This window comes from Coregonus lavaretus (genome assembly GCF_964263955.1).
Source record: "Coregonus lavaretus genome assembly, chromosome: 18".
NCBI classification, from domain to species: Eukaryota; Metazoa; Chordata; class Actinopteri; order Salmoniformes; family Salmonidae; genus Coregonus; species Coregonus lavaretus.
Window position 1 is genome coordinate 28,336,778 of NC_140005.1, and position 16,633 is coordinate 28,353,410.

Genomic DNA, 16,633 nt, shown 5'->3' on the forward strand with positions numbered 1-16,633 from the left:
TGAAGCCAGTCCTTTATGTGATGAGTATCCTATCTGGGTCAGCAATGGAATGATTGATACACAAGCCTTCAGACTACTTTATGTCTTGGGCCTTGATGATGAAACATATAAATATAATTACTATTGTGATGCATAATTGCCATGGCAATTTTGAATGTTCAGTCAATGAGCATTATGGGTAAAGGTAGTCAAATTCATGGAGTGACATGCCAATGCGGATGTTAGACTATGAAACCCTGAGCTATATGCCAGGATGAGCCAAATAGATTATGCGTAAACGCATTGCATGCTGTGCCTGCATAAATGTCCATGCCCGCGGTGCTAGGCCAGTCAGGCCACCGGTCCAGGTCAGAATATTTGGTTGCAATTTTGGTAAACTTAAGTTCACTTAATTGATTAATTGCTAAAGAGACACGCTCAGTAAAGTGAAATCTGTTACACTGATGATATCAAATCAAACCCCACAGAACTACAATGATTCTAGAATGAACTAGATTCAATTTCTATGGCAAACCCTAACTTAGAATGAAAAGTCACAATCATATTTTGGCCACTCTGCATCACAATTTACAGTCAGTAAACAGGGTTTAACGAGGTCTTATTAGGCTAAATGTGGGAAGACAGGCCTATCATGTATTTTCTTTCTATCACATGTTCCATATGAAATGTCCTGCACCACTGAAACTACTGTATAGCCTACAGTCCGATGCAAGAATCATGGCACAGGAAAACATAAACTCTACCTCAAATGATTAAAATGTTTAACATTTTTGCACAAATGTCCTAATGTTTTATTTATATATATATATATATATATTTTACAAAGTTTCAATTTAAAGCCACAATCTACAATATTCCTATAATCTAAAGAAATAAATATTTGTTTTGATGCGCGCGAAATCAACAACGGGAGTCAGCCTCAACAGTCTTCTGCTGGAGCTAACCGGGTAGATTTGAATTTGTTTACAGAAAAGTGGATGCTGAATGTATGCTCCTAATATCTGCACATTACCCTGTTAGGTTCTATTAATGCGTAATTGTTTTTTGATTGATGTATTGCATGCATGGTGTGTTAATTGTATGCTAGAAATCAAATGAATTATATGTGATGATACATAATACCTAATTGCAACGCCGGCGGATACAGTTTAGCCGACACAACATAATGCATAAGTTAGTTACATTGTATTTAGCAAACCCATGACATGTAATACACTTCCTGCCAGGGCCGGTCCTTACCGTTCTGCTGCCCTAGGGAGACAAAAAAATTGCTGCCCCCAGCAAAACGACAATAGTCCCAGTAAGCAAAATAACGTTGAAAAGACGTCGAAAGACTTATTTTCTAGACATCGAAGTTAGGTTCAATTTAGGTGCTGAATGAAAGGTGAAAATATGTATTTTAGCAAAACTAAAATAGTCCCAGTAAGCAAAATGACATTGAAAAGACGTCTAAAATACATATTTTTCAGACGTCGAAGTTAGGTTCAATTTAGGTGCTGAATGAAAGGTGAAAATACAGTGCTCAAAAAAATAAAGGGAACACTTAAACAACACATCCTAGATCTGAATGAATGAAATAATCTTATTAAATACTTTTTTCTTTACATAGTTGAATGTGCTGACAACAAAATCACACAAAAAATATCAATGGAAATCAAATTTATCAACCCATGGAGGTCTGGATTTGGAGTCACCCTCAAAATTAAAGTGGAAAACCACACTACAGGCTGATCCAACTTTGATGTAATGTCCTTAATGTCAAAATGAGGCTCAGTAGTGTGTGTGGCCTCCACGTGCCTGTATGACCTCCCTACAACGCCTGGGCATGCTCCTGATGAGGTGGCGGATGGTCTCCTGAGGGATCTCCTCCCAGACCTGGACTAAAGCATCCGCCAACTCCTGGACAGTCTGTGGTGCAACGTGGCGTTGGTGGATGGAGCGAGACATGATGTCCCAGATGTGCTCAATTGGATTCAGGTCTGGGGAACGGGCGGGCCAGTCCATAGCATCAATGCCTTCCTCTTGCAGGAACTGCTGACACACTCCAGCCACATGAGGTCTAGCATTGTCTTGCATTAGGAGGAACCCAGGGCCAACCGCACCAGCATATGGTCTCACAAGGGGTCTGAGGATCTAATCTCGGTACCTAATGGCAGTCAGGCTACCTCTGGCGAGCACATGGAGGGCTGTGCGGCCCCCCAAAGAAATGCCACCCCACACCATGACTGACCCACCGCCAAACCGGTCATGCTGGAGGATGTTGCAGGCAGCAGAACGTTCTCCACGGCGTCTCCAGACTCTGTCACATGTGCTCAGTGTGAACCTGCTTTCATCTGTGAAGAGCACAGGGCGCCAGTGGCAAATTTGCCAATCTTGGTGTTCTCTGGCAAATGCCAAACGTCTTGCACAGTGTTGGGCTGTAAGCACAACCCCCACCTGTGGACGTCAGGCCCTCATACCACCCTCATGGAGTCTGTTTCTGACCGTTTGAGCAGACACATGCACATTTGTGGCCTGCTGGAGGTCATTTTGCAGGGCTCTGGCAGTGCTCCTCCTTGCACAAAGGCGGAGGTAGCGGTCCTGCTGCTGGGTTGTTGCCCTCCTACGGCCTCCTCCACATCTCCTGATGTACTGGCCTGTCTCCTGGTAGCGCCTCCATGCTCTGGACACTACGCTGACAGACACAGCAAACCTTCTTGCCACAGCTCGCATTGATGTGCCATCCTGGATGAGCTGCACTACCTGAGCCACATGTGTGGGTTGTAGACTCCGTCTCATGCTACCACTAGAGTGAAAGCACCGCCAGCATTCAAAAGTGACCAAAACATCAGCCAGGAAGCATAGGAACTGAGAAGTGGTCTGTGGTCACCACCTGCAGAACCACTTCTTTATTGGGGGTGTCTTGCTAATTGCCTATAATTTCCACCTGTTGTCTATTCCATTTGCACAACAGCATGTGAAATTTATTGTCAATCAGTGTTGTTTCCTAAGTGGACAGTTTGATTTCACAGAAGTGTGATTGACTTGGAGTTACATTGTGTTGTTTAAGTGTTCCCTTTATTTTTTTGAGCAGTGTATGTATTTTCAAAATGTTGAAAACAGGTTCATTTTCGGTTCTGAATTAAAGTTGAAAATACATATTTTCCGGACGTTGAAATCATGTTCATTTTTTGTTCTGAATGAAAGTTGAAAATGTCATTTATAGACATCTATGTTTGGTTCAGATTTGGTCCGGAACGGACCAAAAACCAAAGTCCGTGGACGTGGAAATCATGGCCGCTACAGACTGCACAAAAGAAAATGCCCAGTCTGGACAGAACCAAAAAAAGACATCCAAAAGGCATCAGCATCGGTTTATGCTTACTGAGGCATAACCTACACTGTCGCCTGAAATTGAAACGTTTTAGTAGTAGGCCCACCGTTTGTAAAACGCTCACCTAAAAAGCCCATATGCCACTGGTTGAGAGAAATTGTCATTGTTTTGGGGAAGAATTATGTGAGGTTTTACATGTTGTTGGAGGTACGTCTTGGTCAGTTTAGCTCAGAAAATGCCCACTCGTAAATCTGCCGCCACTTGCGGGCACCTAATTCTGCCTAATGAGCGGGCCGGCCCTGCTTCCTAATTCTGTGGTTGACTCAAGTAAGATGAAAGTAAATACACCTTCCTCTGAAGTTCACACTAGAATGACACCAAACCATTCAATCATGATGACATGCACCATGTTGCAGTGTTGCTCTGAAATATCATTGTTGCAGGGCAAGTATTTATCAGATTAGGTTCAGCATCAGATTAAGGACAGCCCAGGGAATTAGACCTCATCCACCCAGATGGCAGTCTGGCAATTTTTTGTGACAAAAACATCAGTGTGTGTTTGCTTGTTCTAATGGACATGGAAAGGTCTATCTCTGTGAGAAAATAAATATAAAGCTGTGAAGAATATCAGTTTATCATCCTCCACGCTCAGTGGATCCTGACACTGGGCCAGAAATACACTGGTCCTAGGTAAGGAAGGAGTGATACAGCATGGGAAGGTAAAGGTCATTTCCATCGAAAAGGACCCATGAGCACTAACATGTGAAGTTCATAGGAGCATATCAAATTGGGTGTCAAATCAAAGCTAAGACTATATTTTTGTGTAATGTAGGCATAGATACATTTTTCTAACATTTTCCATCTTAAATATTAAGCATAAGCAAAGGCTTTGATTTCTGGATAAACAGATGCAAAAGAGGTCTTATAAAACATCTACCAGAAAAAGTATTGAAATGTATCAGAAATACATCAAAACACAATAATGTTGATGTAAATACCCCTGTTAACTAATATCAACAAGTATATATTTAGTTTTGGAGAAATTGTTTACCTTCTGTAAGTTTAAGAAATATTGCCTTGTTCCGTTACCCACATATCTGTAAGATATATTCTAATTTCTCTCACTCATGAGGAGGAAGGATAATGAAAATTCACAGAAGTAACAAGTAATGGTAGATCTACCAATTAGTTATAGTGATTTTACTGATATCAATTTGTTTATGAATTATTAAGTGATTAAAACTTGTAATTCCGTTACCAAATTGGTAACGGAATTACCAAAAAATCTGTAATGGAATGCCTGCAACTGACTTGACTACAATGGGAAATCATAATAGTCACAAACCACAGTTGGGTCACGTGTTACTGCCCTTCCTTCCACCGGCATACTATTATGTTCAGCTCATAGGCCTAACTGTTTTCTTTCACTTTCAGTTGTCTGGTGGTCAAAGCAAGAGTATTAAAACAGTCTTAGTCTGGACAACCCCTCCCTCTCTCTCTTTGCCTCTCTCTCACTCTCCATGTAATGTTACTTCTCCCAGCTCTTACTGACACATACCCATGAGCCCCCTCTATTTCCATTTACTGTAATCAGCATCCTCACCCAATGAGCACCGGCTGACACTGAACGTCTATGGACGTTGAAAAGTAGTTGAAATTTGTTCAGTCCACTCTGGCCTTAATGTTAACGTCCACATGCGGACCGGACTGGACCAAATCTGAACCTATCATAGTTTCACAAATTTGGATAGCACAGTACAGTACAGTACAGTGAGTACAGTACAATAATATACAGTAGAGTATTTTTTCATGTGAAACAAACAAGAAATAAGACAAAAAAACGGAAAACTTGAGCGTGCATAACTATTCACCCCCCCAAAGTCAATACTTTGTAGTGCCACCTTTTGCAGCAATTACAGCTGCAAGTCTCTTGGGGAATGTCTCTATAAGCTTGGAACATCTAGCCACTGGGATTGTTGCCCATTCTTCAAGGCAAAACTGCTCCAGCTCCTTGAAGTTGGATGGGTTCCGCTGGTGTACAGCAATCTTTAAGTCATCAATTCTGAGCAGTTTCCCAGTCCCTGCCGATGAAAAACATCCCCACAGCATGATGATGCCGCCACCATGCATCACTGTGGGGATGGTGTTCCCAGGGTGATGAGAGTTGTTGGGTTTGCGCCAGACATAGCGTTCTCCTTGATGGCCAAAAAGCTCAATTTTAGTCTCATCTGACCAGAGTACCTTCTTCCATATGTTTGGGGAGTCTCCCACACTTTTGTTTATGCCGGTTTTGGAGCAGTGGCTTCTTCCTTGCTGAGCGGCCTTTCAGGTTATTTCGATATAGGACTCGTTTTACTGTGGATATAGATACTTTTGTACCTGTTTCCTCCAGCATCTTCACAAGGTCCTTTGCTGTTGTTCTGGGATTGCTGAGCGGCATGACGGCTGCGTGGTCCCATGGTGTTTATACTTGCGTACTATTGTTTGTAAAGATGAATGTGGTACCTTCCGGCATTTGGAAATTGCTCCCAAGGATGAACCAGACTTGTGGAGGTCTACCATTTTTTTTCTGAGATCTTGGCTCACTTTTTTTGATTTTCCCATGAAGCCAAGCAAAGAGGCACTGAGTTTGAAGGTAGGCCTTGAAAAACATCCATAGGTACAGTGAGGGAAAAAAGTATTTGATCCCCTGCTGATTTTGTACGTTTGCCCACTGACAAAAACATGATTAGTCTATAATTTTAATGGGAGGTTTATTTGAACAGTGAGAGACAGAATAACAACAACAAAATCCAGAAAAACGCATGTCAAAAATGTTAGAAATTGATTTGCATTTTAATGAGGGAAATAAGTATTTGACTCCTCTGCAAAACATGACTTAATACTTGGTGGCAAAACCCTTGTTGGCAAAAACACCCCCAAAGCATAATTTTTCCACCTCCATGTTTGACGGTGGGGATGGTGTTCTTGGAGTCATAGGCAGCATTCCTCCTCCTCCAAACACGGCGAGTTGAGTTGATGGCAAAGAGCTCGATTTTGGTCTCATCTGACCACAACACTTTCACCCAGTTCTCCTCTGAATCATTCAGATGTTCATTGGCAAACTTTAGACGGGCCTGTATATGTGCTTTCTTGACCAGGGGGACCTTGCGGGCGCTACAGGATTTCAGTCCTTCACGGCGTAGTGTGTTACCAATTGTATTCTTGGTGACCATGGTCCCAGCTGCCTTGAGATCATTGACAAGATCCTCCTGTGTAGTTCTGGGCTGATTCCTCACCGTTCTCATGATCATTGCAACTCCACAAGGTGAGATCTTGCATGGAGCCCCAGGCCGAGGGAGATTGACAGTTCTTTTGTTTTTCTTCCATTTGCGAATAATCGCACCAACTGTTGTCACGTTCTCACCAAGCTGCTTGGCGATGGTCTTGTAGCCCATTCCAGCCTTGTGTAGGTCTACAATCTTGTCCCCGACATCCTTGGAGAGCTCTTTGGTCTTGGCCATGGTGGAGAGTTTGGATTCTGATTCATTGATTGCTTCTGTACCTATCATAGATGTATGTTTCACAAGTTTGGATAGCACAGTACAGTACTGTACAGTGAGTAGAGTACAGTACAATAATATACAGTAGAGTACACTACAATACAGTAGTACAGTACAATGCAGTACAGTAAAGAAAAGTAGTGTTTAGTACAGTAGAGTACAATATATATTTGTTCTGGACCATAGTCTGATTGGATCCTGAACAATTAAGCTATCGTATGAAAACACCCTATCCAAGCTCGTTATATGATACCGTCCATGATCAGTTCAAGTCTGACTGAACATTCCATCACCAGGTTTCACCTGCATGCTTCCATGGCTTACTCACTTGCATTTCCTAGGTACATTGGCTTGCGAAAGTATTCACCCCCCTTGGCATTTTTCCTATTTTGTTGCCTTACAATCTGGAATTAAAATAGATTTTTTGGGGGTTTGTATCATTGGATTTACACAACATGCCTACTACCACTTTGAAGATGCAAAATATTTTTTCATGTGAAACAAACAAGAAATAAGACAAAAAAACTGAAAACTTGAGCGTGCATAACTATTCACCCCCCCAAAGTCAATACTTTGTAGAGCCACCTTTTGCAGCAATTACAGCTGCAAGTCTCTTGGGGTATGTCTCTATAAGCTTGGCACATCTAGCCACTGGGATTTTTGCCCATTCTTCAAGGCAAAACTGCTCCAGCTCCTTCAAGTTGGATGGGTTCCGCTGGTGTACAGCAATCTTTAAGTCATACCACAGATTCTCAATTGGATTGAGGTCTGGGCTTTGACTAGGCCATTCCAAGACATTTAAATGTTTCCTCTTAAACCACTCAAGTGTTGCTTTAGCAGTATGCTTAGGGTCATTGTCCTGCTGGAAGGTGAACCTCCATCCCAGTCTCAAATCTCTGGAAGACTGAAACAGGTTTTCCTCAAGAATTTCCATTTATTTAGCGCCATCCATCATTCCTCCAATTCTGAGCAGTTTCCCGGTCCCTGCCGATGAAAAACATCCCCACAGCATGATGCTGCCACCACCATGCTTCACTGTGGGGATGGTGTTCTCGGGGTGATGAGAGGTGTTGGGTTTGCGCCAGACATAGCGTTTTCCTTGATGGCCAAAAAGTTCAATTTTAGCCTCTTCTGACCAGAGTACCTTCTTCCATATGTTTGGGGAGTTTCCCACATGCCTTTTGGCGAACAGAAAACGTGTTCGCTTATTTTTTTCTTTAAGCAATGGCTTTTTTTCTGGCCACTCTTCCATAAAGCCCAGCTCTGTTGAGTGGTCCTATGGACAGATACTCCAATCTCCGCTGTGGAGCTTTGCAGCTCCTTCAGGGTTATCTTTGGTCTCTTGGCAGGTTTGTTGTGGTGCCATATTCTTTCCATTTTTTTATCATGGATTTAATGGTGCTCCGTGGGATGTTCAAAGTTTCTGATATTTTTTTATAACCCAACCCTGATCAGTACTTCTCCACAACTTTGTCCCTGACCTGTTTGGAGAGCTCCTTGGTCTTCATGTTGCCGCTTGCTTGGTGGTGCCCCTTGCTTAGCTGTGTTGCAGACTCTGGGGCCTTTTAGAACAGGTGTATATATACTGAGATCATGTGACACTTAAATAAAGTCCACCTGTGTGCAATCTAACTACTTATGTGACTTCTGAAGGTAATTGGTTGCACCAGATCTTATTTAGGGGTTTCATAGAAAAGGGGGTGAATACATATGCACGCACCACTTTTCCGTTATTTATTGTTTATAATTTTTTGAAACAAGTTATTTTTTAAATTTCACTTCACCAATTTGGCCTATTTTGTGTATGTCCATTACATGAATTCCAAATAAAAATCAATTTAAATTACAGGTTGTAATGCAACAAAATGGGAAAAACGCCAACAGGGATGAAAACTTTTGCAAGGCACTGTACCTTATTTACATAAGTATTCAGACCCTTTGCTATGAGACTCGAAATTGAGCTAAGGTGCATCCTGTTACCATTAAGCATCCTTGAGACATTTCTACAACTTGATTGGAGTCCACCTGTGGTAAATTCAATTGATTGGACATGATTTGGAAAGGCACACACCTGTCTATATAAAGTTGACAGTGCATGTCAGAACAGAAACCAAGCCACGAGGTCGAAGGAATTGTCCATAGAGCTCCGAGACAGAATTGTGTCGAGGCACAGATCTGGGGAAGGGTACCAAAAAATGTGCAGCATTGAATGTCCCAAAGAACACGGTGGCCTCCATCATTCTTAAATGGAAGAAATTTGGAACCACCAAGACTCTTCCTAGAGCTGGCTGCCCGGCCAAACTGAGCAATCAGGGAAGAAGGGCCTTGGTCAGGGAGGTGACCAAGAACCCGATGGGCACTCTGACAGAGCTCCAGAGTTCCTCTGTGGAGATGGGAGAACCTTCCAGAAGGACAACCATCTCTGCAGCACTCCACCAAGCAGACCTTTATGGTAGAGTGGCCAGACAGAAGCTTGGAGTTTGCCAAAAGGCACCTAAAGAATCTCAGACCATAAGAAACAACATTCTCTGGTCTGATGAAACCATGATTGAACTCTTTGGCCTGAATACCAAGCGTCACATCTGGAGGAAACCTGGCACCATCCCTACGGTGAAGCACGGTGGTGGCAGCATGCTGTGGGGATGTTTTTCAGCGGCAGGGACTGGGAGACTAGTCAGGGTCGAGGGAAAGGTTAACGGAGCAAAGTACAGAGAGATCCTTGATGAAAACCTGCTCCAGAGCGCTCAGACTGGGGTGAAGGTTCACCTTCCAACAGGACAATGAGCCAAAGCACACAGCCAAGACAATGCAGGAGTGGCTTCGGGACAAGTCCCTGAATGTCTTCGAGTGGCCCAGCCAGAGCCCGGACTTGAACCTGATCGAACATCTATGGAGAGACCTGAAAATAGCTGTGGAGCAACGCTCCCCATCCAACCTGACAGAGCTTGAAAGGATCTGCAGAGAAGAATGGGAGAAACTCCCCAAATACAGGTGTGCCAAGCTTCTAGCGTCATATCCAAGAAGACTCGAGGCTGTATTCTCTGCCAAAGGTGCTTCAACAAAGTACTGTGTACAAGGTCTGAATACTTATGTAAATGTCATATTTGTTTTTTTATTTTATTTTTTAATCTGTTTTTGCTTTGTCATTATGGGGTATTGTGTGTAGATTGATGAGGAAAAAAACAAATGTAATCAATTTTAGAATAAGGCTGTAACGTAACAAAATGTGGAAAAAGTCTAGAGGTCTGAATACTTTCCGCGTGAACATTTTGGACGATAGGTAACAGACCCTTGACATGGGTTGATCAGGTTTGTGGGAGGCTGGCAACTACTCACTGTGCAGAAGTGGATCATTGACTTGGCCATGGTAAGTAGAAGACTGAGGAGAGATGTGAGAAAGAGCAGTAGGTTATTCAGACAGTCAGATGTCTTGTCCACAATGCCAGAAAGCTTATTGGGTAATTAATGAAATGATGAACAGCTTGCAAAGGACTATTATTAGAATCACATTGGTCAAATTGTTTCCACAGCCAAATATAATTAGTGTCTCTGAATGATTGAGAGCATTCATCCAATGCATTAATTCCAGGCATTGCACCAGTCAATGATGAAATAACATTGGTCTTCAGACATTATGATATAAGTTATCTTAATCAATTGCCTACCCTTCCTAACCTTTCCACCTCTTTCAGAGCCTGTGCACCTTCATCAGTGCTGGCAGTAAGTTTGCCCAGCCCCAATGCCTGTGGCAGTCCAAGGACCCAGGCCAGGTTAGCGCCCTCTCCTGGGGTATGGCCACCTACACATGTTTTGGTGAGTGAACCACCAGAACCAGATACACACTGGGCAACCATAGTGATGAAGATATAGTACGGATTGTGATATGTGTTAACGGTCTATTTCAGCAAGGATTTACACCACCACTGTGACTACAGTAGACATGCAGGGTAAGTCTGTCCTGATATCTACATGCTATACACTACCGTTCAAAAGTTTGGGGTCACTTAGAAATGTCCTTGTTTTCGAAAGAAAATCATTTTTTTTGTCCATTAAAACAACATAAAATTGATCAGAAATACAGTGTAGACATTGTTAATGTTGTAAATGGCTATTGTAGTTTTAAAACGGCTTATTTTTAATGGAATATCTACATAGGCGTACAGAGGCCCATTATCAGCAACCATCAGTCCTGTGTTCCAATGGCACGTTGTGTTTGCTAATCCAAGTTTATCATTTTAAAAGGCTAATTGATCATTAGAAAACCCTTTTGCAATTATGTTAGCACAGCTGAAAACTGTTGTGCTGATTAAAGGAGTAATAACACTGGCCTTCTTGAGACTAGTTGAGTATCTGGAGCATCAGCAATTGTGGGTTCGATTACAGGATCAAAATGACCAGAAACAAAGAACTTTCTTCTGAAACTCGTCAGCCTATTCTTGTTCTGAGAAATGAAGGCTATTCCATGCAAGAAATTGCCAAGAAAATGAAGATCTCGTACAACGCTGTGTACTACTCCCTTCACAGAACAGCGCAAACTGGCTCTAACCAGAATAGAAAGAGGAGTGGGAGGCTCCGGTGCACAACTGAGCAAGAGGACAAATACATTAGAGTGTCTAGTTTGAGAAACAGACGCCTCACAGGTCCTCAACTGGCAGCTTCATTAAATAGTACCCGCAAAACACCAGTCTCAACGTCAACAGTGAAGAGGTGACTCTGGGATGCTGACCTTCTAGGCAGAGTTACGAAAACAAGGACATTTCTAAGTGACTCCAAACTTTTGAACGGTAGTATGTTTATGTGCATGCATTTAGCTCAGTCCCAAACCACTGCATTCATCAGGAGTCTACTGGATTTACATCATGGAATGAAATTGTCTGTGCTATTGCATGTAATTAAATAGTGTGGATTGCTGCACATGCGTTTCAGAAGTCTCTGTTCTGTCTCTCTGTGTCCACAGTTCTGGTATGATTTATTGTCATGACACTGCTGAATTCATGGGTGCTGGTTACGGTCTCTACTACAGGAGAGGGGCAAGATAAGTGCTAAAGAAGCAAGATTGAGTCTACTACAGTCACAAACAATCCTGACAAATACAGTTGATTCTACCTTTGCTCTGTCAAACTGGACAATAGCCTGCACTTCGTCTTTCAGGTTTTTACTGGACATTGAGGCTTATTTCAACATTTCACCCAAACGTTAGGCTGAGAACTGGACAGTGCTAGTGACAAACGGACAGGTGGCAACCCAATTATCATACTGAAAAAGGAATGGGTGCTGTACTCCCATTTTCCAAAACAGTTCTGTTCTTGATGCAGTTTTTTAAAATTTATTTTTAATTTTCTTTACCTTTATTTAACCAGGTAAGCCAGTTGAGAACAAGTTCTCATTTACAACTGCGACCTGGCCAAGATAAAGCAAAGCAGTGCGATAAAAACAACAACACAGAGTTACATATGGGGTAAAACAAAACATACAGTCAAAAATACAACAGAAAAAAATATATACAGTGTGTGCAAATGTAGCAAGTTATGGAGGTAAGGCAATAAATAGGCTATAGTGCAAAATAATTACAATTAGTATTAATGTGCAAATAGAGATACTGGGGTGCAAATGAGCAAAATAAATAACAATATGGGGATGAGGTAGTTGGGTGGGCTGATTTCAGATGGGCTGTGTACAGGTGCAGTGATCGGTAAGGTGCTCTGACAACTGATGCTTAAAGTTAGTGAGGGAGATAAGAGTCTCCAGCTTCAGAGATTTTTGCAATTCGTTCCAGTCATTGGTAGCAGAGAACTGGAAGGAATGGCGGCCAAAGGAGGTGTTGGCTTTGGGGATGACCAGTGAGATATACCTGCTGGAGCGCATACTACGGGTGGGTGTTGCTATGGTGACCAATGAGCTAAGATAAGGCAGGGATTTGCCTAGCAGTGATTTATAGATGGCCTGGAGCCAGTGGGTTTGGCGACGAATATGTAGTGAGGACCAGCCAACAAGAGCGTACAGGTCACAGTGGTGGGTAGTATATGGGGCTTTGGTGACAAAACGGATGGCACTGTGATAGACTACATCCAATTTGCTGAGTAGAGTGTTGGAGGCTATTTTGTAAATGACATCGCCGAAGTCAAGGATCGGTAGGATAGTCAGTTTTACGAGGGCATGTTTGGCAGCATGAGTGAAGGAGGTTTTGTTGCGAAATAGGAAGCCAATTCTAGATTTAACTTTGGATTGGAGATTCTTAATGTGAGTCTGGAAGGAGAGTTTACAGTCTAACCAGACACCTAGGTATTTGTAGTTGTCCACATACTCTAGGTCAGACCCGTCGAGAGTAGTGATTCTAGTCGGGTGGGCGGGTGCCAGCAGCGTTCGATTGAAGAGCATGCATTTAGTTTTACTAGTGTTTAAGAGCAGTTGGAGGCTACTGAAGTAGTGTTTTATGGCATTGAAGCTTGTTTGGAGGTTTGTTAACACAGTGTCCAATGAAGGGCCAGATGTATACAAAATGGTGTCGTCTGCGTAGAGGTGGATCTGAGAGTCACCAGCAGCAAGAGCGACATCATTGATATACACAGAGAAAAGAGTCGGCCCGAGAATTGAACCCTGTGGCACCCCCATAGAGACTGCCATAGGTCCAGACAACAGGCCCTCCGATTTTACACATTGAACTCTATCTGAGAAGTAGTTGGTGAACCAGGCGAGGCAGTCATTTGAGAAACCAAGGCTATTTAGTCTGCCAATAAGAATGCGGTGGTTGACAGAGTCGAAAGCCTTGGCCAGGTCGATGAAGACGGCTGCACAGTACTGTCTATTATCGTTCGCGGTTATAATATCGTTTAGGACCTTGAGCGTGGCTGAGGTGCACCCATGACCAGCTCGGAAACCGGATTGCATAGCGGAGAAGGTACGGTGGGATTCGAAATGGTCGGTGATCTGTTTATTAACTTGGCTTTCAAAAACTTTCGAAAGGCAGGGCAGGATGGATATAGGTCTGTAACAGTTTGGATCTAGAGTGTCACCCCCTTTGAAGAGGGGGATGACCGCGGCAGCTTTCCAATCTCTGGGGATCTCAGACGTTACGAAAGAGAGGTTGAACAGGCTAGTAATAGGGGTTGCGACAATATCGGAGGCTAGTTTTAGAAAGAAAGGGTCCAGATTGTCTAGCCCAGATGATTTGTAGGGGTCCAGATTTTGCAGCTCTTTCAGAACATCAGCTGTCTGAATTCGTGTGAAGGAGAAGCGGGGGGGGGGGGGCATGGGCAACTTGCAGCGGAGGGTGCAGAGCTGGTGGCCGGGGTAGTGGTATCCAGGTGGAAAGCATGGCCAGCCGTAGCAAAATGCTTGTTGAAATTCTCGATTATTGTAGATTTATCGGTGGTGATAGTGTTTCCTAGCCTCAGTGCAGTGGGCAGCTGGGAGGAGGTGCTCTTGGACTTTACAGTGTCCCAAAACTTTTTGGAGTTAGTGCTACAGGATGCACATTTTTTATTTGATGCTAATGCAGTACGCCACAGGATGTTTTTGTGCTGGTCAAGGGCAGTCAAGTCTGAGGAGAACCAGGGGCTATATCTGTTCTTAGTTCTGTATTTTTTGAATGGTGCATGTTTATTTAAGATTGAGAGGAAATTACTTTTAAAAGAACAACCAGGCATCCTCTACTGACGGAATGAGATCTATATCTATCCAGGATACCTGGGCCAGGTCAATTAGGAAGGCCTGCTGGCTAAAGTGTTTTAGGGAGCGTTTGACAGTGATGAGGGGTGGTCGTATGACTGCGGACCCGTTACGGACGCAGGCAATAAGGCAGTGATCGCTGAGATCCTGGTTGAAGACAGCGGAGGTGTATTTAGAGGGTAAGTTAGTCAGGATGATATCTATGAGGGTACCCATGTTTACGGATTTAGGGTTGTACCTGGTAGGTTCGTTGATAATTTGTGTGAGATTGAGGGCATCTAGTTTGGATTGTAGGATGGCCGGGGTGTTAAGCATATCCCAATTTAAGTCACCAAGCAGTACGAACTCTGAGGATAATTGGGGGGCAATCAATTCACATATGGTATCCAGGGCACAGCTGGGGGCTGAGGGGGGTCTGTAGCAAGCGGCAACAGTGAGAGACTTATTTCTGGAAAGGTGGATTTTTAGAAGTAGAAGCTCAAACTGTTTGGGCACAGACCTGGATAGTATGATAGAGCTCTGCAGGCTCTCTCTACAGTAGATTGCAACTCCACCCCCTTTGGCAGTTCTATCTAGACGGAAAATGTTGTAGTTGGTGATGGAAATTTCAGAATTTTTGGTGGCCTTCCTAAGCCAGGATTCAGAAACTGCTAGAACATCAGGGTTGGCGGAGTGTGCTAACGCAGTGAATAACTCAAACTTAGGAAGTAGACTTCTGATGTTAACGTGCAGAAAACCAAGGCTTTTACGGTTACAGAAGTCAACAAATGATAGCTCCTGGGGAGTAGGAGTGATACTGGGGGCTGCAGGGCCTGGGTTAGCCTCTACATCACCAGAGGAACAGAGGAGGACTAGAATAAGGATACGGCTAAAGGCTTTAAGAACTGGTCTTCTAGTGCGTTGGGTACAGAGAATAAAGGGGGCAGATTTCCGGGCGTTGTAGAAAAGATTCAGGGCATTATGTACAGACAACGATATGGAAGGATATGAGTACAGTGGAGGTAAACCTAAGCGTTGGGTAACAATGAAAGAGATAGCATCACTGGAGGCACCGATTGAGCCGGTCTCGTCGTGTATGGGGGGTGGAACAAAGGAACTATTTGAGGCAGTTTGAGAGGGACTTGGGGTTCTACAGTGAAATTGTATAATAAGAACTAACCCAAACAGCAATAGGCAAGGCATATTGACATGGGAGAGAGGCATAACGCAATCACAGGTGTTATTAGAGAGAGCTAAGACAACAACTGGTAATGGCGATAAAGTTTGGGCTGAGGATAAACAGAATAAACAGGACAGGGTACCGTGTAAAGGAACAGTCCAGCAGGCATCAGCTGTGCAGCTGAGTGATCATAAGGTCCAGTTTAGAGCAATATGTGAGTCCGAGAGCAGTTCAAATTGGTGCTTCAGCACAGCGAGCAGGAAGCACGGTTGTAGTTTGCGTGTGTTAGCGGGCCGGGGCTAGCAGATGGATCTTCGTGGTCGTCGCAACGGGAAGCCTGTTGAAACCACAGACGATTACGTCGGCAGACCAGTCGTGATGGAACGGCAGGGCTCCATGTCGACTCTAGGAGGTCCCGTCCGGTTGACAGAGAGGTAGATAGCCGGGAGATGTGCTTGACTCAAGGCTAGCTCAAGGCTGATTAGCCAACAACAACGTTCATATGGTTGCAGCTAGCTAGTTGCGATTATCCAGTCCAGTGATTCAGTGATTCCGGCAGAAAATGAGATAGGTTCTGGGTCGATAACTCGCTGTGCAGACAGTGCAGACTGGCCGATAATAGTCCAGACTAGAGCTGGCTGGTAGGTAGTGCAGGCCACGGACAATGGAGAAAAAGCCGCTAATAGCAAGTAGCTAGTTAGCTGGCTACTCCCGTCCGGTAGACAGAGAGGTAGATAGCCGGGGCTAGCTCAAGGCTAACTGGCGCTACGGGAGCAGTGGTGATTAGCCTACAGCAACATCCATTCGGTTGCGGCTAGCTAGATCCGGTGATAAGGTCCAGTGATTCAGTTATTCCGGCAGAAAATCCAATGTTCTGGGTGAAAACCGCTAACGGTGGCTAATAGCAAGTAGCTAGTTAGCTGGCTGGCTAGTTTCAACTGGAGATTCTAG

General features: G+C 43.7%; 1 protein-coding gene across 1 annotated transcript; it reads left to right on the top strand.

Moving 5' to 3' along the window:
- Positions 1-882: 882 nt before the first annotated feature.
- Positions 883-11,894, top strand: slc66a3 (solute carrier family 66 member 3; the record flags this gene model as incomplete). The annotated part of the gene is given in 7 exon segments (XM_084181895.1): positions 883-947; positions 10,165-10,222; positions 10,548-10,668; positions 10,761-10,802; positions 11,813-11,820; positions 11,824-11,863; positions 11,866-11,894. Coding segments are annotated over 7 exon segments (363 nt in total), but the record flags the coding sequence as incomplete, so codon positions are not given.
- Between the last annotated feature and the right edge of the window lie 4,739 nt (positions 11,895-16,633).